We start from the raw sequence: 20,924 nt of genomic DNA, 5'->3' as shown, positions 1-20,924 counted from the left end.
GTTATCATTGTTGTGAAGCTGCCTGGGCCAGGTTAGAACCCACCAACCTCAGTATATGTGGCTGGTGTCGTAACCACTGTGCTACAGGCACCGAGCCTGTTACATGTATTTTACTACAACTTTAAAAACTGGGGAAAAAAAATAATGCTATAAGGTTTGCCTGCCTGAGGTTGTAGCTTAGGAAATTCATACCCATGACAATAGGTAAGAGCTAAAGTGGAGCTCTCGGGTAAAGAGAGGATGAGTTGGGGAGCTGAAAGGATTACTCAGGTAGGGCCAAGAGCACCAGCAGATGAAGGTGGGAAGGCGTGGATGCCACTGCGTGCTCGGTGTCATTTTGAGCAGCACCTCAAAACCATTTACATGCACACCATCTTTAACATCCTCCAATCACATCTCCCAACCCAAAGGAATTATCCAGTGGTTGGTGTTCATGCATGTCTCTTAAGCAAACCCTCCCACAAAATTCAAGAAAGAGAACATCAGGTAAGCTAATTTTATTAGGGTTATGTAGCACCCAACTGGATTCTACCTGAAGCATTAGCAGCCAATTGTAGTAAATATATCTTAAACTATGTCTAGTGCTGGCCACGAGAACTATTCTGCATCCTTTAGAAGTGCTGCTTTTTATTGTGGCTTATGGTGTTAAGAGTGCTAGTTTTCATGAAGAAGCTACCATGCCTTACAACTTTTGCCAGGAATCGACAGAACCCTGTAACTATTTCAGTTAAACATCCCTTTAGATGCTGAGACAAGAAGAGAATGCCTATTGTAACACGCAATTTCTATGCCAGCAGTTCTCAACCTGTGGGTCGCGACTCCTTTGTAACAATGAAAATACATTGCGGCATTAGGAAGGTTGAGAACCACTGATCTGTCCCCTCAGATTGCTATTCCTGCATAGTCAGATGGTGACTATGCACATTCTCTGGGATTAATGAAAGCTTGGAAAGCTGAGAGGGTTGCCTGGGCACTGGCTGGCCATCTGGCCCGCCCTCCAGCCTGCTCCCCCCTGGAGCCCTGCACGTCTCCTCCTGCCTTTGCTGGTATAGCTCCAGACTTCTTTACATCTTGGAGAGCTTGATGTCATAGGTGACCATGTTGAAGTTGTCCCAGGCAAAGAGCCTCTTCTCCAGAGGGTTGTAGTCAATCATGCTGCTATACTTGTAGCGGTTCTTGAACGGGATGGTCAGGGTCTTGCTGCTGCTTGTGCCTGTGTCATAAGCGAAGTTCACAGTTGCGTCAGCCAAGGAGTAGCTGCTGACGGTGTACAGGGTGCCACAGATGAGGAAGGCATTGGCAACTGACTGCTTCCTGATGTTAGTCTCCCAGGTGTGTTCAAGTTCCAGATTCTCTGGGTTCAGTCTGGAGAGGACAATGGCGCCTTTGGCTGCCTCGGTACTATAGATGACCCAGAGGCCAGCCTCGTCCACTGCCAAGTCAATGTCCGTGTAGCCACCCCAAGAGTAGGGGAACTGCCCGTGGAAGCCGGCTCCAGGGATCTCCTTCTCCACCTTCACCACCTCGGTGTGCAGCTCGTACCTTACCACGGTTCTGGAGTTGGCCCCCTGGAAGTAGAGGCTCCCCCCGTACACCACAGCTCCCGTGCTCTCCAGTGGCCTGGGCAGCACGTGCACCTTGGAGGGGTAGCCCTGCATGAACTGGCTCCGGAGGTCATACTCAAATACCTGGCGCACGTCCGTTCCCACTGTGTCGATTCTCCACGTGGTCTCCTGGGTGTAGGGGTGGGTGGGCTTGGGGTCTCGCATCCATACACCATACTTGCCGGTGATTGTTTCTGCTGTCCTCAGAGTCAGGGGCTCTCCTACCCAAATGAGTTCTCCACATCCTAGTGAATTTGAGAAAACAAAATACCACTTATCCATAGTCTTTCCATACACAGTGTGCCTGTCTGTGTTGAAAGCCGGACTGTCCAGACCGTCTGTGTTGAAAGCCAGGCTGTGCCACCCGCTGGCTGTGTGACTTGCAGTAAATCACTCAGCTCTGCACGTCTCAGTTTTCTTATGTGTAAAGGGGGATACTAACAATGTTTTGGGGCCACTGTAAATTTCACAATTTACACTTTAATTATACACATTAAATGGTTAGTACAGATGAAATGTGATGTATTCAATCTGTGATTTGAACTGAACTTCTATTTAGTATCAGTTGTAAGGATGGAATTTGCACAGAGGATTTCAACTGTGTTTATAATATTTGAAATATTCTATGTAAGCTGGGCAGGGACTCTGGGAGTTCATTATATCACTCATGCATGCCTTATTTCATTATTAAAAAATAGAAAAATCAACTCATTATAAGAACAATTTTTTTTTTTTTTTTTTTTGTAGAGACAGAGTTTCACTTTATTGCCCTCGGTAGAGTGCCATGGCGTCACACAGCTCACAGCAACCTCTAACTCTTGGGCTTAGGCATTCTCCTGCCTTAGCCTCCCAAGTAGCTGGGACTATAGGCGCCCGCCACAACGCCCGGCTATTTTTTTGTTGCAGTTTGGCCGGGGCTGGGTTTGAACCCCCTACCCTCGGCATATGGGGCCGGCGCCCTTCTCACTGAGCCACAGGCGCCGCCCCCATTATAAGAACAATTTATATATGACAAAGTTTTTCAAGCCCTAACTGATGGGCCAGATATTTCATGCTAATATAATAAAGCTTGGTTATGTTTTAACTGTAGTGAAGAAACGGTGGAAATTTTAGATTTCAGAGAATTGTGTATTAACTATTTCATGATCCCATTCAGTGTAAGTAATAACTGTCAATGATGTGGATGAAAAAGTTTCTGAAAACCAGTACTTATTTATTTATTTATTTATTTTTGCAGTTTTTGGCTGGGGCCAGGTTTGAACTTGCCACTTCCAGTATATGGGGCCAGCACTCCTTTGAGCCACAGGCACCGACCCCCCCCCCTTTTTTTTTTTTTAGACAGAGTCTCATTATGTTGCCCTCAGTAGAGTGCTGTGTTGTCACAGCTCACAGCAGCCTCAAACTCTTGGGCTTAGGCAATTCTCTTGCTTTAGCCTCCCAAGTAGCTAGGACTACAGGTGCCTGCCACAATGCCTGGCTATTTTCCTGTTCCAGTTGTCATTGTCGTTTAGCTGGCCCAGGCTGGGCCAGGTTCGAACCTGCCAAACTAGGTTTATGTGGCTGTGGCCAGTGCCCTACCCACTGAGCTACGGACACCACCCAGTCTTATTATTTTTTTTTTAGAGACAGAGTTTTACTTTATCACCCTCGGTAGAGTGCTGTGGCATCACAGCTCACAGCAACCTCCAACTCCTGGGCTTAAGCAATTCTCTTGCCTCAGCCTCCTGAGTAGCTGAGACTATAAGTGCCCACCATAATGCCTGGCTATTTTTTGTTGCAGTTTGGCTGGGGCAGGGTTCGAATCCCCCACCCTCAGTATATGTGGCTGGCACCCTACCCACTGAGCTATGGATGCCACCCAGTCTTATTCTTAAAGTCTGACTTTCAGGAAACACTTTGGAGACAGACAGATTGTACTTTTCTTTTTTTTTTTCTTTAGAGACAGAGTCTCACTTTGTCGCCCTCAGTAGAGTGCTGTAACGTCACCGCTCACAGCAACCTCCAGCTCTTGGGCTTAGGCGATTCTCTTGTGTCAGCCTCCTGAGTAGCTGGGACTACAGGCACCCGCCACAACGCCTGGCTATTTTTCTGTTGCAGTTTGGTAAGGGCCGGGTTCGAACCCGCCACCCTCAGTATATGGGGCCGGCGCCCTACTCACGGAGCCACAGGCACCAACCCCAGCTATTTTTTTGTTGCAGTTGTTATTGTTGTTTAGCTGGCCTGGGCCAGGTTCAAACCATCAGCCTTGCTGTATGTGGCCGGCACCATAAACACTGGGCACCAAGTCAGATTGTACTTTTCCTAAGTGGTCAAAGTTGAGAAAATATATCTTTAGTGACAGATTATGTGCTGAGATGATGCATGGTGTACATGCACCATGGACACTAAGATAAAGCAATAAAGGAACTACTGAAAAAAGTAGTTTCTCACGTAGAGTTAATTCTGTGACAATCAAGTGGGTGAGATCAGCACATCTCTCATCTCCCCCTGTTCAGCCCTGCCCAGCCTCCCATTTATGGGTGAGAGAATGTACGTCTTTGCTGCCCTGGCTGGGAAGCCCTGAGGGGGTTCTCTTCTCCTCCCCTCCCCTGCCTCTGCTCCCCAGGAAGTCGTAGTTTCCCCTCCTGGGTGGGCGTTTACTTTATGCTGACTCCAAGCACAGAACTAGATGTGGATAATGACGTGTCTACACGGGCACAAAAGGGAAGAACGCTAGCGGCATACCATCATCTCCCTCTTCACTCCGGGGATGGCCCGCTGGGCTCTCCTTCAAGATCCGGGAAGCAGGAACCTCAGTTAACTCTGACTTCAGTTCCTGGAAGGCCAAAGTGTCCAAATTCCATTTAGAAACTGTATTAAAAGAAAGACAAATTGTACTGTGAGAAAAAAATGGCCCACAGCTCGACTGTGCTGCAAATGTCACTGAAACAGGCTCCCAGAGCGCTGAGATTTGAAATGTGCCTTAAGACCAGGGTGGGAGTGGGATGGAGGACAGGAAGGGGAGAGAAAACACGATTAGACTAGCATCTTTTTAGATGTCCACATTTCACCATTAAAAACTTAGTCTGTAAATTGAAGTGTTTGTCCTTATGTGCAAATATCCCTGTAAGAAGTCACATGCACATACTAAGCTTTACCCACTGTCAGATTCCTCTCCGTTTTGCATAAGGAAGAGCAAATGTGTGCAGGGTCCCTCCAGGATTGTAGGGAGGGTGTAGGCGATGCCAGCGAGGCAGGGAATGTCACAGCCTGTGACACATCTCCACATTTGCTCAGGATTCTGGTCTTCCAGCAGGTGTTGAATACAAAGATGAAGCAATAGCCACAAAGAACAGGCTTGGTCGTTTTCAAATGCGGGTTTGATTTTTCAGGTATGGTGAGGCAAACAGCTCAGGAAACGATTGCCGTTGAAAAGATAGTTTGAGGCAAAACTACAGAAACAGTAAAAAGATAGCAATGGCTAGGGCAGGGATGAACAGGCAGAGCCGAGAGGATTTTCAGGGCAGTGAAAATACTCTGGTGCTATAATGGAGGATACACGTTGTGATGGGTTTGTCCAAACCCCAAGAATGAACGACAGCAGGAGTGACCCCGATTGTCAACTATGTACTCCAAGTGATTATGATGTGTCAAAGCAGGTTCATTGACTATGACACGCTCCTTGCTCTGGTGGGGGAATGTCAATCATGGGTGAGGCTGTGTGTGGTGGGGGGCAGAGTATACAGGAAATCTCTATGCCTTCCTCAATTTTGCTGTGAACCTAAAGGTCTTTTTTTTTTTTTTGAGACAGAGTCTCACTATGTCACCCTCAGTAGAGTGCTGTAGCATCATAGCTCACAGCAATCTCAAACTCTTGGGCTTAAGTGATTCTCTTCCCTCAGCCTCCCAAGTAGCTGGGACTACAGGCACCTGGCACAAGGCCTGAATGTTTTTCTACTTTTAGTAAAGTTGAGATCTCGCTCTTGCTCAGGCAGGTCTCAAACTCCTGAGCTCAGGCAATCCACTCTCCTCTGCCTCCCAGAATGCTAGGATTACAGGCTTGAGCCACCATGCCAGCCAACTCTCTTAAACTCTCTTAAATTTAGATTTTGGGTACAGAGGATTATGGTGAAACTCTTTTTTTTTTTGTAGAGAGAGTCTCACTTTACTGCCCTCGGTAGAGTGCCGTGGCGTCACACGGCTCACAGCAACCTCCAGCTCTTGGGCTTATGTGATTCTCTTGCCTCAGCCTCCCGAGCAGCTGGGACTACAGGCGCCCGCCACAACGCCCGGCTATTTTTTTTTGTTGTTGTTGTTGTTGTTGCAGTTTGGCCGGGGCTGGGTTTGAACCCACCACCCTCGGCATATGGGGCCGGCGCCCTACTCACTGAGCCACAGGCGCCGCCCCACTCTTTTTTGTTTTTGAGACAGAGTCTCATTATGTCGCCCTCAGTAGAGTGCTGTGATGTCACAGCTCACAGCAATCTCAAACTCTTGGGCTACTGGATACTAGCTCTTTTTTTTTTTTTTTTGGTAGAGACAAGAGTCTCACTTTATGGCCTTCGGTAGAGTGCCGTGGCGTCACACAGCTCACAGCAACCTCCAACTCCTGGGCTTAAGCGATTCTCTTGCCTCAGCCTCCTTAGCAGCTGGGACTACAGGCGCCCGCCACAACGCCCAGCTATTTTTTGGTTGCAGTTCAGCCGGGGCCGGGTTTGAACCCGCCACCCTCGGTATATGGGGCTGGCGCCTTACCGACTGAGCTACAGGCGCCGCCCGGCTACTAGCTTTTTTTTGTTGTTGCAGTTGTCATTGTTTTGCTGGCACAGGCTGGGTTCGAACCTGTCAGCCTCCGTGTATGTGGCTGGCGCCCTAACCACTGTGCTACGGGCGCCCAGTCTACAGTGAAATGCTTAACCTTTCTGTGTATACCATATCCCATCAATCTTAAGCCACACATTCTTCCATGCACGTACCCCTCTGTAATCAGGGTGTCCTCTTTGAGTTTCTGGGTTTAACTTTGAAGAATTACGGCATTATGATGCACTACAGCTGTCCACCTGTGGTCCTCCCGAGCTCTGCCTTTGAGTGGCTGTTGCTGTTCAACTAGCCTGGTAAGAGTGGGACTGCCCTTCCCTGGTATATCCCTTAGTCCAGAGTGGGCCCTGCAAGCCATTAAGACCCATAAGCCATAAGGCAAGGCCAACTGAGGACATTCTTTATATGCACCCCGTGGGATTCACCCGGCTATTTGGTCAGTGTCACCGGAGGCCCTGCTGAGTGCAAGGCTGTGCTAGGTGCTACAGACAGAGGGTGAGTAAGACACAGTTGTTCCGTGCCTTTGAGGATTTCATAATTCAGCAAAGTCCTCTTAGCTAAGGAATAACATGGCTTCATTCCAGACAGTCTCTTAGATAATCCCAGGGGCTCCTGGAGAGTCCTGGAAGCTTGTTTGGTTCTCTGAGCAGGGTTCTCAGGATAGAGACTCCATCCACTAGGTCAGGTAGAGGTTCTTTTTTTTTTTTTTTTTTGGCCAGGGCTGAGGTTTGAACCCGCCACCTCCGGCATATGGGACCGGCGCCCTACTCCTTGAGCCACAGGTGTCGCCCCAGGTAGAGGTTCTTAAGCCACCTTGCCACCCACATCAGCTGCTTCCATTTTTCCCAGTACGGTGACCACACACCTGTGACAGGGAATTGGTGCTGCCCCATGGATGGTGTGGGAAAGGGATGGAATGTCCAGGGTTCCCTGTTCTTCTGCAGGGAGCGGAGAAGCAGGTTTCTCTTTCTTCGTAAGAGAAACCCTCTTCCTATATAAGGGGTGGCACAGGCATTTGCAACCACCCTCTGTCTTTGCCTTTCCCATTGCCACACTTTTGCTCTTGGGCCTAAAACTCAGTGAAGGGTCCCCGGAATCCTGGCTGTCAGGAGCAACCCACCCTGCCTTGCCCCCCCACTGACCTCCTGCACTAGGCAGAGGCTCCTCCAATGTGGCAAACCCTTGCTGGGGCAACTTCTTGAAATCAGCTCATTAAGCAAATTCCTTGAGTTAAGCTGCTTTCTTTTCATTTGTACTTTTTTCTTGGACTATTGCAGACTATTCCTCAGGACAATTCAAGCTTCTTTTCTTCAGTCATCTCAGTTAACTCTCAGGATGTAGGAGCTGATTTCAGGCAACATAAGGGGAGAGAAATACCGTAGTGGCATCTGCACAAAAAGTCCAGAGAGCCTCCTCCAACCCAGCTCCTTGCCCTTCGGCTGCGGGACCCTCAGTGTCCGCGTGAGGGTCCCTGTGAGCCCCCCTCGCCTGCATCTTGCCCTTTCCTCGATTCATCTGGTCTGAAGTGTTTCATTCTGTGACTGTAGCTAGGATGGTTATTGAAGGTGATGACGTACTGAAAAAAAGATATATATGAGGAGCGGAAGGGGCACACACCTGCAAGTTAGCGAGAAGAAAATTAAGAAAACAAATGTTCTCTTTAGTCACAGAAGGTACAAAGAAATTGAAAATAAACACGCACATAAAAAATTCATTTCACAGGTGACTTCCTTGCAAATAGCTGAAGTACGTTCTGGCACGGAAATAGCGAAAAACAGCATTTTTGTGAAAAGAGATGATTCATAGGCATTTATAGCTCTTTCCACGGTTCAAAGAATTTTTATGTAAATCTTTTACGTGATCTGGTGCCTTCAAAGTTTCAGAGAAATAGAATAAGGCTTTAGGACTGCATCCTGTACCTACTGAAATTTAATTACTGCCACCGCTTAAGTGCTTATTGTGAGTCAGGTGTGCTAAGTGCATGCTATTCATTCCTTCTTGTCCACATAACTGTCCCGAAAGTGAACATTATTCTCCCCTTTTGCAAACGAGGAAATGGAGGTTCAGAGAGGTTATTTGCCCAGGGTTGCACAGCTAATAAGTGGTGGAGCTGGGACTTGAACCCATGTCTTTCTACCCTGTGGTGGGGGAGGTGTGTCAGTTGTAAATGTATTACCTCTCAGAGGCAAATGAAACCTTTCACCTATACCATCTGCAAAATAAGGCGTCTCTCCTTTAGAGTGAGCACATTGAGCCATCCCAGCAGAGAGCACTGGAGGGACCCTGTGGGAAGAATATGTTCTTTCCTCCAGTTTTCCTGCCCTGGTCTGTGGAATCCTGCCCCAGCCACAGACCCAGGATGAGGGTCCTCTGTGACCTCACAGCATCTTCCTGGCTATAATTTTCCACAGCTCTCTCTACAAAGAAACCAGAGTCCCCACACTGGGACCCCAGTGCTCTGAAGCCTCTCGCCTGTGCCGGCACGTAACACCCACTGTGTCCACTCCCCAGGTTGCTGGGTGTCTTCCCCACCTGCACGCAGAGGTGGCCTATTGCAGCAGTGCACGAACTCAGGCCTGGGCAAATCAGCCACATCCTCTGCTATCCGAGGGTCAAACCCTACCTTCCTCCGTGAGCTCTGAACCCTTTCCAAGGCTGTCCTTCTTCCAGCAACCTCTCAGCAGCCCTAAGGTTCCATATGGAGTTTACTTACAGTTGCTCTTTCATCATAGTTAGTAATTTATTTATTAATTTATTTTTATTTTTTGAGGTAGAGTCTCCCTCCCAGGCTAGAGTGGCATCACTGTATCCTCAAACTCCTGGGCTCAACCAACCCTCCTGCCTTAGTTTCCAAGTAGCTGGGACTACAGGCACCACCACACCTATGTTTTCTGTATTTCTGGTGGAGACAGGGTCTTACTCTTATCCAGGCTGTTCTCAAACTCCTGACCTCAAACGATCCTCCTGCCTCAGCCTCCCAGAGTGCTAGGATTATAGGTGTGCGCCACCATGATTCTTTATGGTAAACTTCCCTTGGTTAACCTTCTATGTGGTTTCTGTCTCCTGGTTGTACCTGGACTGCTGTTAGGAGGCTTTCCAAGAGCCCTGAAGATGCTGCTCAGTACTCTGGGGGTGACCCTATCCTGGTACTGAGCAAGGGTCCCCATGGTTTGCCAGTAAACCCAGCTTCTGGGCCTCACACCCAGGAACCTAGTCTTCCCATCAGCTCTTCCTCCTCCACCTCCAAAGAAGAGGTGGCACAGGTGTCTGCTGGTGCCAAGTTCCTTGCCCGGTTCCAGTCTGACCCTCAGGGCTCTGAGCAAGGAAACCTTCAGCTCCTGCTCACTTTCTCTCCCCCTCTCTTCCCTCACTCTGCAGGAGCCACACCTCATGTGCTTTCCTTGGGGTAAACAAGAACCACAATAAAACACAGTGTTAGGTAATGACTCCCCGAATGACCACAAGGCCAATTCCCAACTGGCAAGTGGGATGGTTAAGTTACGAGCCTTCTGGCTTTTTCTTGGTCATGTCAGCCAGGAGCATCTGGCAACAGTCAGACTCCTGGAGTAGAGCCGTCTAGCCTGAGGTTGGAAAGCAGGATAGCAGTCGTGTGAAGGCGCCTGGGCCGAGCCAGAAATCATAGCTTCCTAGTTCAGCACTGCCATTGACCAGCTATGTGACTTTGGGCAAATGCCTTAACCTCTCTGAGCCCCAGTATCCTGAGCTGTGCAAATGTATCAGGTTGTTTTGAGGCTTAAATACAAAACCATAAATGAAATAATCCTTAATATAGATGTGTCAAAACTAAAACTTCTCTAGAAAATCTAAATCACTAACATTTCATTCTGAATGTGGAAGAAAGAAAAGAACATGAAAAAACTTTTTTTCTTTTTCTTTTTTTTTAATTTTATTTATTTATTTTTTTTGGTAGAGACAGTCTCACTTTATGGCCCTCGGTAGAGTGCCATGGCCTCACACAGCTCACAGCAACCTCCAACTCCTGGGCTTAAGCGATTCTCTTGCCTCAGCCTCCCAAGCAGCTGGGACTACAGGCGCCCGCCACAACACCTGGCTATTTTTTGGTTGCAGTTTGTCGGGGGCCAGGTTCGAACCCACCACCCTCGGTATATGGGGCCAGCACCTTACCGACTGAGCCACAGGCTTGAGACAAGAGTCTCACTTTGTTGCCCCTGGTAGAGTACTATGGCATCGTAGCTCACAACAACTTCAGATTCTTGGGCTCAAGCATTTCTTTTGCCTCAGCCTCTCGAGCAGCTGGGACTAGAGCCACCTACCACAATGCCTGGATATTTCTTTTAGAGATGGAGTCTCACTCTAGCTCGGGCTGGTCTCAAACTCATGAGCTCAGGCAATTTGCCCACCTCGTCCTCCCAGAGTGCTAAGATTACAGGTGTGAACCAGATCATGAAAAATGTAAGGAGTATGCTGTGTCAGATAACATTTTTAGGGCTTTTATTTTTAAAACCTTTTTCTATTAAAATTCAGTTCTTTTCAGTTTAAAAGTTCATGTCTATTACAAAATTCTGGAAATTTTCTTTTTTTTTTTTTTTTTTGTGGTTTTTGGCCAGGGCTGGGTTTGAACCCACCACCTCTGGCATATGGGACCAGCGCCCTACTCCTTGAGCCACAGGTGCTGCCCAATTCTGGAAATTTTCTACATGCACTGCCCTCTGCTCTGTAGGGTCACATTCTAAAGAACTCAACCTAGAAACTAAATGTATTAACTAATTTGCACACACACACACAAACGCAAGAAATATATTTAGGCAGGTGACATCATAATAAATGTCTTAGGTATTTTCTATTATTGTCTGAAAAGTTCAGTCCATAAGTGAAGAGAGTGAAGAAAAGGGGGCCAACGTATGTACAGGCCATCACCAACACTTTAGGAAAGTGAAGGTTAGCTAATAGACTATCATCCTGGGTGCTGTTCTAACCTGTACCATCTCAAGAATCAATGTGTATTATGGAAACATTGTGTATATGTTGACATTTTGATCACTGAATGTCATTTTAAACAAATTTTGGGATTCAAGCAAAAGAAGCCCTTTGTATTATCATCTGTTTCGTGGGTGGGCACTCTCTGGTGCACTGTGTCAGCGCTTTCTCCATTACTGCTAATCTGTATACTGCCCCATGAGGGACTGTCATCCCCTTCTCACTGTAGGTGAGGACAGGAGTCTGCAGCACTTCTCTGAACACTCTGGTCCCCTCGTGCCCCTCCGCACGTCCTGCCCACCTTTACTCAGTTGTTGCTATGGCAACCTGCCTGTTGTAGTTACCACCTGCAGGGACCTCACCTCAGTCATCCTGCCCCAGCTTTTCTGGACCTTCTGCTTAGAAAGTCTCCAAGAACCAGCCTGGGGCTCACATCCACATATCACAGAAGTACAATATACCCCATGGGACAGACCTTGGCGAGTCACCTTCATGGATAAAAGCTCCCTCTTCTATTGTAGTCTGCATAGCCCCTCTGAAGGGTTGGGTGGGATGGAGCCTCCAGTGCCCACTAGGGTGACAATATGGGAGCTCCCCCTGCAGCCTTGTTGGCTTTCCTGCCTTCCCTCTCACTCTCCCCTGTGCCCCACTTCTCTTCCCTGGCATCCACCTGCACACAAGCCCTCATCCCAGGCTCTGTCTATGGAAAGGACCAATCCAGAGCGAGGGCTCAGTAAAAGAGAAAGTGGAGCTTCTCTTGTGACAGTAATAACCAGCTCTAACTTATTCTTTGGTAGACTTGAACTATAGGTGGGATAAAGAAAAGCCTGCCGCCTTCCCTTTGCCCCCTCAGCCTCACTAAACCTCCCTAGCCAAGCTCTACACCTCAGTCCTTGCCACTCCTGCACAAAAGCACACCTACATTTACATTCCTGTTTCCCAGAATATTCCTTATCTGCAGATGTAAGACCTCAAAGTGGATCTCTTGTTCTAAGCATTTCTGTCTCTGCCTCACTTTTTGACGCAGAATGAGAAACAATGTTCCAAGCGTTTCTGTACCTTTCTGTCTTTTATCTGGAGGGTCTACAAACTAAAGGTCAGGTGGGGGTCGTGAAGGTTCCCAAATCTCAGGGGGAGAGGCCAGAATTCTGGTCCTGGCTCTGCCACTAACAGACTAGGTGGCCATGGACAGACTGAATAACTTCTCTGGGCCTCAGTTTCCACATCTGCAAAAATGAGCCAGTGGCACCCGATGCTTGTTAAGCCCCTTTCCAATTCTACATTCCTGTATTAATGTAATTTCCTGCTCAGGAAAATCATCCCCTAGTAGAAAACAACTTCCAAGTTCGAAGTTTAGTACAATGAGATGTTGCTCTTATTTCAAAAGTAGAGTAGCTGGAAAGGACAAAAAGGAATATAAAATTAGAGAACATATCTAATAAGTTCCCAAAGACTTCCTAAATGATTACAAGAAAATAAAAAGGCGGTGGCGCCTGTGGCTCAGTGAGTAGGGCGCCGGCGCCATATGCCGAGGGTGGCAGGTTCAAACCCAGCCCCGGCCAAACTGCAACCAAAAAATAGCCGGGCGTTGTGGCGGGCGCCTGTAGTCCCAGCTGCTCAGGAGGCTGAGGCAAGAGAATCACGTAAGCCCAAGAGTTAGAGGTTGCTGTGAGCCGTGTGACGCCACGCACTCTACCCGAGGGCGGTACAGTGAGACTCTGTCTCTACAAAAAAAAAAAAGAAAATAAAAAGACAAAATAGTTGCCTCTGTTTTCATATTCACACATCCCATACACATACACACACACTGTTTTTTTGTTGAGAATGTAACTGCATTCAGTTAACAGGCTGGGCTAAGTAATGCTTCATAATGCTTCTGGTAAGAATGATTTTTTCACTTGTCTTCACAGACTCAGGTTCAAGCCTCAGGCTTTATCACTAATCAGTTGTGCAACCTTGGCCCCTTAGCATCTTAGGACCTCACTTTCTTTAGCTGTAAAATTCTGAATTGGATCTCTTACAATTCTAACAACTTAGGATTTAAAAATCCTTTACTGGCTCAGCACCTGTAGTTCATCGGTAAGGGTGCTGCCCACATGCACTGGTGGGTTCGAACCTGGCCCCAGCCTGCTAAACAATAAACAAACTAAAAAAAAAAAAAAGGATAGCTGGGCACTGTGGCGGGTTCCTGCATTCTCAGCTACAAGGGAGGCTGAGGCAAGAGAATCACTTGAGCCTAAGAATTTGAGGTTGCTTTGAGCTATGACACCATGGTGAGACCATGGTTGTCATAGTGAGACTCTGTCTCAAAAAATAAACATCCTTTACATTCAATAGTTGCTTCACTTGAATGCCACAAAAATTATTATTCACATCCAGCATTTTCTTTGTCATATTATAGATAAGAAATTAAGGAACAAAAGGTTCAATAACTTGCCCAAGGTCATATACTCGGGCTCTTAGATTGTTTAGCCTCATACCTATACACATCTTGCCTGTCATGTAGAAAGTCTTTTTAAAAAGAATGTTTTCATATTTTTTTTTTTTTTTTTTGAGACAGAGCCTCAAGCTATTGTCCTGAGTAAAGTGCTATGGCGTCACAGCTCACAGCAACCTCAAACTCTTGGGTTTAAGTGATTCTCTTGCCTCAGCTTCCCAAGTAGCTGGGACTACAGGTGCCCGCCACAACACCTGGCTATTTTTTGGTTGTAGTTGTCATTGTTTGGCAGGCCCGGACCAGATTTGAACCCACTATCTCTGGTGTATGTGGCTGGTGCCTTAGCCGTTTGAGCTACAAGCACCACCCTCATAATTTTCTTTTAAAGATTTTCAAACCTATAGAAAAATTGGAAGGATAGTACAGGAAATCCCACATTTGCTCTTTGTTTAGATCATTCACCAGTTGTTAATACTTTGCCATATTTGTTTTATTAATACTTTTCTTTCTCTTCTATACTTTTACAATCTTTGCTCAACCATTTGAAAGCACATTGCAGAAGTGAGGTCCTAAGATGCTAATGGGCTAGCTGGTCAGTGATACAGCCTGAGGCTTGAACCTGAGTCTGTGAAGGTAAGTGAAAGAATCATCCTTACCAGAGCATTATGAAGCACCCCTAAATCCTTGACCATGCTCTCAGAACAAGGATCTTCTCCTTCATAACCACAATACCATTGAACATTACTGTGATAACATCATCTAGAGAGCTGTCTATATTCAGTTGTCCTCAATTATCCCAAGCCTGTCTCATATTTGTTCCCCTTGAGTGACAGAGTCAGTTAAGGATCATGCACCCCATTTAGCTAACATGTCTCTTTTAGTCTAGAACAAGTCCTTTCTCCATCTGTTTTTAATTTTTTTTTTGTGTGGTTTTTGGCCGGGGCTGGGTTTGAACCTGCCACCTCCGGCATATGGGACTGGTGCCCTACTCTTTGAGCCACAGGCGCCACCCTCTCCATCTGTTTTTTCTTTCTTGACAATAACATCTTTGATGAGTTTGACTAATTGTCCCACAGCTGGGTTTGCTTGCTAGTTTCCTCATAATTAGAAAATTTACTCAACAGTGAATAGTTGGGAGCACATTTTCACAAAAGGTGGCATAAATATGGTATTCCCAGATAATGAGGAGCATGTGCCATCTTTCCAACACACACACTGCCTCACCTTCAAGCAAACAGGGAACAGGACAAACAGAAGAGCATCTCAGTTAGAAAATGTCACCTCAAGGGTGGTGCCTGTGGCTCAGTGAGTAGGGTAGTGAGTTCAAATCCGGCCCCAGCCAAACTGCAACAACAAAAAAATTAAAAATAAAAAATTAAAAATAAATAAAAATAAAATGCTTTAAAAAAAAAAAAAAGAAAATGTCACCTCAAGAAGTTGGTGACTTAAAAGCAGAGATTCTCAACTTGATCAAAAAGTAGGAAAACTGAGGGAGCATGGGGGGGGAGGGGAGTCACGTTGCATGGCACACCTCTTGGGGGTGGGACACAATTATAAGAGAGACTTTATCTGACAAATGCAACCAGTGCAACCTAATTCTTTGTACCCTCAATGAATACCAAACAATACAAAAATTAAAATTTTTTTAAAGTAGGAAAACTTCCAAAACAACAAGTTGAGGGAACTGACAGAGTTGTCCCCTCTTTACTTTGCTAAGGAAGGACATTAAAGAAAACAAAAGTCACTTAGTAACTTCTTAAATCTATTACCATTTCACAAAACAGAGGCTATTTTAACACCGAAAGGTAGAACAAATAGTTTCTGAGCAAAGATTCAAAAAAGGACAGTTTTTTGGAAGGACAGCCACCAACTGTCCACTGATCACACATATACACATCTCGCCTGATCCTTGCACTTCTCCTTTTCTTATGGATTGTGGAGACTCTGGCACGGATAGGCACGAGAACTTGGAATCACGAGCCTACACAAAGCTATCAGGAGCTAAATTACTAGGCATATTGAAAGCGAGTGCTTTACGATCCTTCATCTCTTCTTGTGTTAGAACGTGCAGGCTCTGGAGGAAGGAGAGGGCAGTCAGGCAGGCCCAGGGCCCCAGGAACCGTGTTTCTGCTGAACTCAGAGCCCCTCTCCTTTTCACTCTTACCTTCCCTGGAGCCCGGTGGCACATCCTGAGCAGTGTCTCGGGTCTGGGGACACTGCCCCCTCTGCAGCCTTGCTGCCTCTTGGCTGCTGCTCTCCAGTCTCCTGGCAAGATCCTCGTTCTCTTGCCTCAGTTGCTGCTTCTCCTCCTCCAGGACAGACTTGTCTCGGAGGAGGTTGCTGTAGGCGGTCTCCAGCTCCCTGGTTTGGGTTTCCAGGCGACCCCGCTCCCTTCTCAGGATGCTTATCTCCTTCTGCAGCCCCTCCTGGGTCTCCTGGGGCCCAGCAGCCTGGCCCAAGGTCAGCCGGTGGAGGAGGCTCTCTAGGGAGCTGAGTCGAGCTTTGGTGGACTCCAGGTCTGCACGCTGGGCACTGCTGTCTCTCTGCAGGTTGTGGATGACTGACATGGCCTGTCCCTGCTCAGGGCAGCTGGATTCATTGGGGCTGGCCACAGTGAAGGTATACTGGCATCGACCACTCCGGTCATTGGCCTTCCGGAGTTGTGCTGTCCTGGCCCCCACGTCCCATACCAGGCAGGCCAGAAGCAGCAGCTGGACAGCTGACATCTCGGGCCTGGAGCAACAGCAGCGTGCACAGAAGAACCTCAGTGCAGAGGCTGGGTGAGGCTTCCTCTGGGAGGCTTCCTCTGCTGCACAGGATGGGTGGCCCTGCTGGCTCTTGCCAGAGCTCCAGAGAGTTTTTATATATACAGGGGAGCCAGCCCTGTGTTGGGGGGGAGAAAGAGGTGGCCACGTGAGGCTGGGTGGGGCTGTGCACAGTGGGGGTTGCCTTCACACTGCCAGAAAGATTCTTAGAAAATAACCTCCCAGAAATCTGTTTGGAATTCTTTTAAAAAGAACATCCCATTGTAAGCACCCAACACCCCTGTAATCATCTCCCACCAGTCTGGCACACACATACGCACCCACCTCATCCAACAGGACTACTTGTGTGCTGATCTCAACAAGGATATATTTCTGACTTATGTCTCCATTCCCTCTGTACACGTCATTGAGAACCTGCTGTGTGCCAGGCACTATGCTAGAAGCTGGGGTTACATACCTGAGACACAGTTCTGTCCTTATAGCAGGACAGAGATAAGTAACAGCCAACCGCCCCACAAGCTTCAGAGGGTAGCAGTCCTAGAAGCAGTTGAAAGCAGAATTCTTCGCTTGCTCCTGGCTTTACACAAGCATGGGTATGTCATTGGGAGAAGTCTCTAATTTCAGTCTTGCATCTTAGGCACCAGTGTCAATGTTAGCATCTAGCCCAGGTCTTTCTCTGCGTTGGGCACATGCCATGAACCTCAGTGGTGTAATCTATGGATCCCTTTTCAGAAAGATATTTTCAGTGTATGATATATATAAAATTACAGAGGGAGCACATGATATTGAAACTATTAAACTATTAAAATTGAAATAAACACATGCCATTTTATTAACACATTAAAAACAAGATCTCAGTTCGGCGCCCATAGCTCAGTGAGTAGAGTGCCAGCCACATACACCGGAGGCTGGAGGGTTCTAGCCCAGCCCCAGGCCTACTGAACAACAATGACAACTGCAACACGAACAACAAAATAGCCAGGCATTGTGGCAGGTGCCTGTAGTCCCAGCTACTTGGGAGGTGAGGCAAGAGAATGGCTTAAGCCCAGAAGTTTGAGGTTGCTGTGTGCTCTGTGACCCCACTCTACCAAGGGTGACATAATGAGACTCTGCCTCAAAAAAAAAAAAAAAAAAACCCCATGATCTCACAGCTATGATTTAATAAAAAAAAAAAAAAAAACATGATCTAAGAGGCAGCCTATTTTGACAGTAGTTTTGAGTGTAAATGTTTCATGACATCTGCAACAACTATAATAGCAAATATCTGATTTGTATTGGTAGGGACAAAAACACAGGTATTATTAGTACAACTTTGAGTTGTGGCTATAGCTATAGTGGAATAAAGTGTAAAATTCACATAGAAGGTGGTGAAAATAAAAGCATTGTTCTTTTCCATCCAAATTCATAGATTTTCTGAGCCATAGGCCTTAAATATTCCCTGCTTTACATTAATAAACCCAGAGAGAAGAAAACAAACAGCAAAAATGCCAAGAACTACAGGAGTTCGTGCAAATCAAAATGCAGGTGGTATCCTCATCACTAAAATAGTGAGCAATTAGCCGGGCACAGTGGCTCATGACTGTAATCCCAGCACTTGGGAGGCCAAGGCAGGTGGATTGCCTGAGCTCACAGGTTTGAGACCAGCCTGGGCCAGAGCAAAACCTCATGTCTAGGAAGCCTGTAGTCCCAGCTACTTGGGAGGCTGAGGCAAGAGAATCGCTTGAGCCCAAGACTTTGAAGTTGCCATGAGCTGTGACGTCACAGCTCTCTACCAAGGGAGACAAAGTGAGACTGTGTCTCAAAAATAAATAAATAAAATAATAAATAAAACAATGAGCAATTATGTGTTGTCAATATCAATAACATCTATACTCATGAAGTAAATATTTTGTTTATTGATTTTTTTTGTGTGTGTGAAGTAAATATATTTTTTTTTTTTTTGTAGAGACAGAGTCTCACTGTACCGCCCTCGGTAGAGTGCCGTGGCGTCACACGGCTCACAGCAACCTCTACCTCTTGGGCTTATGCGATTCTCTTGCCTCAGCCTCCCGAGCAGCTGGGACTACAGGCGCCCGCCACAACGCCCGGCTATTTTTTTGTTGCAGTTTGGCCGGGGCTGGGTTTGAACCCGCCACCCTCGGCATATGGGGCTGGCGCCCTACTCACTGAGCCACAGGCGCCGCCCGAGTAGTAAATATTTTAAATGTGCCCTGGCAGACTCACCTCCAGAATGGAAAAATATGGTTTGCTCTGAAGAGTCTCTTCTTTTTTTTTTTTTTTTGTAGAGACAGAGTCTCACTTTATGGCCCTCGGTAGAGTGCCGTGGCCTTACACAGCTCACAGCAACCTCCAACTCCTGGGCTTAAGCGATTCTCTTGCCTCAGCCTCCCGAGTAGCTGGGACTACAGGCGCCCGCCACAACACCCGGCTATTTTTTGGTTGCAGTTTGGCCGTTGTCGGCTTTGAACCCGCCACCCTCGGTATATGGGGCCGGCGCCTTACCGACTGAGCCACAGGCGCCGCCCCCAAAGAGTCTCTTCTTATTTGATTGGTGCTAATGTTAAGCCTAAACGTAAGATATTCACCAATGGGCACCTATTTACAGTTGACTAAAGTCACCTTTTTTTTTTTTTTTTTTTTGTAGAGGCAGAGTCTCACTTTATTGCCCTGGGTAAAGTGCATGGTGTCACACAGCTCACAGCAACCTCCAACTCCTGGGCTTAGGCGATTCTCTTGCCTCAGCCTCCCACGTAGCTGGGACTACAGGCATCCGCCACAACACCCGGCTATTTCTTTTGTTGTTGCAGTTTGGCCGGGGCTGGGCTTGAACCCACGACCCTTGGCATATGGGGTCGGCGCCCTACCCACTGAGCCACAGGCACCGCCCTAAAGTCACCTATTACAGCTGACTTCTCAGTTCCTGGATGAGATAGGAATTGCTTCTTGCCTATTAGATAAAATCAAGTGTAATCAAGTGTTGGCTGAATGAGACAGCTAACATCACTGATAGGACTTTTCAAAAAGTATCTAGTGAGCAAGAACAAGAGTAGAATCTGTTTGGCTTTACTCTTGGCAATGTTTTTTGTCTGTTAATAGGGCTGAGATCATCCCTGTCCTTCCAACTTTACAGAGGACAAGAGTTTCCCATAGAAATCTAAGGAACCTTACAGCCTCCAGTTGTGACTTGCTCAGGATCACTCTGCCTGTAAAGCAAGAACACAGCACTAGGAATCAGTTCTCCTGACTTCCCTTAAATTGATTTTCTTTCCACAGCAGAGCCCTGGCTCCTAGAATCCAGGATCACACATGCGAAAAGTCCTGTGGCCTTTCCAGTGAGTTCCTGCTGCCCTCTAAACTTTGTCTTTTCCACCCATATGCCACCCCTCTGTTTTTCTTCATACCCACTAACCTGCTCCCCAAAGGTAATCCCTTGGCATTAGCAGTCACTGTTGGGCTCTGTGGGTGCGGGTCATGGGGAAAAGTTCAACAGTCCCTGGCGCTTTTCTCATGCCCCCAGCCCAGTTTTAGAATGTCAGGCAAAAGCTACCACCCATCATTCTTTTTGTTTTTGTTTTTTTTGTGGTTTTTGGCCGGGGCTGGGTTTGAACCCACCACCTCTGGCATATGGGACTGGCGCCCTACTCCTTGAGCCACAGGCGCCGCCCAGCCCATCATTCTTTTTACAGTGCTTGGTAAAGACCACTGTACGTGCTTAGGGAACAAAGTGTGGTTGTCTGGTTCGTTGAGCTTTCCTCAGTCATTGTGGGTCAATGTCATTTCCCTCCATCCAGGTTCGGACGTGGGCAGCCAGGTCTGATTGGGCTCCCTGTTCTGCTGCCCATCCCACACCCTACCCCACCGCTCAGCTGTCCCAGCTCTGCCTCCTGCCCACTCTCAGCAAATCCCTCTCAAATGCAATTCCAGGGCAGTGTTCACAGGACACTAGAGACACAGGGCCCTTACAGAGGAGAAAACCACAGTCCAGGGAAGGGGAAGGCCTCTCCCAGGGTCATACAACCAAGGAATGAGTCTCTTGATTCCGAGGTTTTTCACCTTTTTCCATTAGCCAAGTCCAGTATTTGCCTAGAACACATAACAGACTCCAGTCACTGCTTCCGTGAACCAATGCTCTAGGAAATGAGCTTGCTTCCTACAGTCCCATCAGAGGAAAGAGGTGAAGGAACACTGGTGCAAACCCTGGAGTTTGCAAGCAACTAACTTTATGAAACTGCATCCTTTCATGAAATACACGAATTCCCCTAAATGCAGAGAAAAAAAGCTCATAGGAAGCAACAGGAAACTCTCAGCCCCCTCAGACAGCATCGAGAATCCAGGAGACTTCAGCCTGCCCTTTTCACCTTC

At 47.2% G+C, this 20,924-nt stretch overlaps 1 protein-coding gene across 1 annotated transcript; it reads right to left on the bottom strand.

Moving 5' to 3' along the window:
* Positions 1-500: 500 nt before the first annotated feature.
* MYOC (myocilin) lies at positions 501-16,659 on the bottom strand. Its single transcript, XM_053607582.1, has 3 exons — positions 15,962-16,659; positions 4,329-4,454; positions 501-1,849 (listed from the first exon to the last, which is right to left on the bottom strand). Exons 1-3 carry the CDS (start codon positions 16,521-16,523, stop codon positions 1,065-1,067), a joined length of 1,473 nt encoding a protein of 490 aa, XP_053463557.1. The 5' UTR covers positions 16,524-16,659; the 3' UTR covers positions 501-1,064.
* Between the last annotated feature and the right edge of the window lie 4,265 nt (positions 16,660-20,924).

Source organism: Nycticebus coucang, chromosome 10, assembly GCF_027406575.1.
Source record: "Nycticebus coucang isolate mNycCou1 chromosome 10, mNycCou1.pri, whole genome shotgun sequence".
NCBI classification, from domain to species: Eukaryota; Metazoa; Chordata; class Mammalia; order Primates; family Lorisidae; genus Nycticebus; species Nycticebus coucang.
Note: the sequence above shows the minus strand (reverse complement) of the source record. Positions and strands in the feature narration are given on the sequence as shown.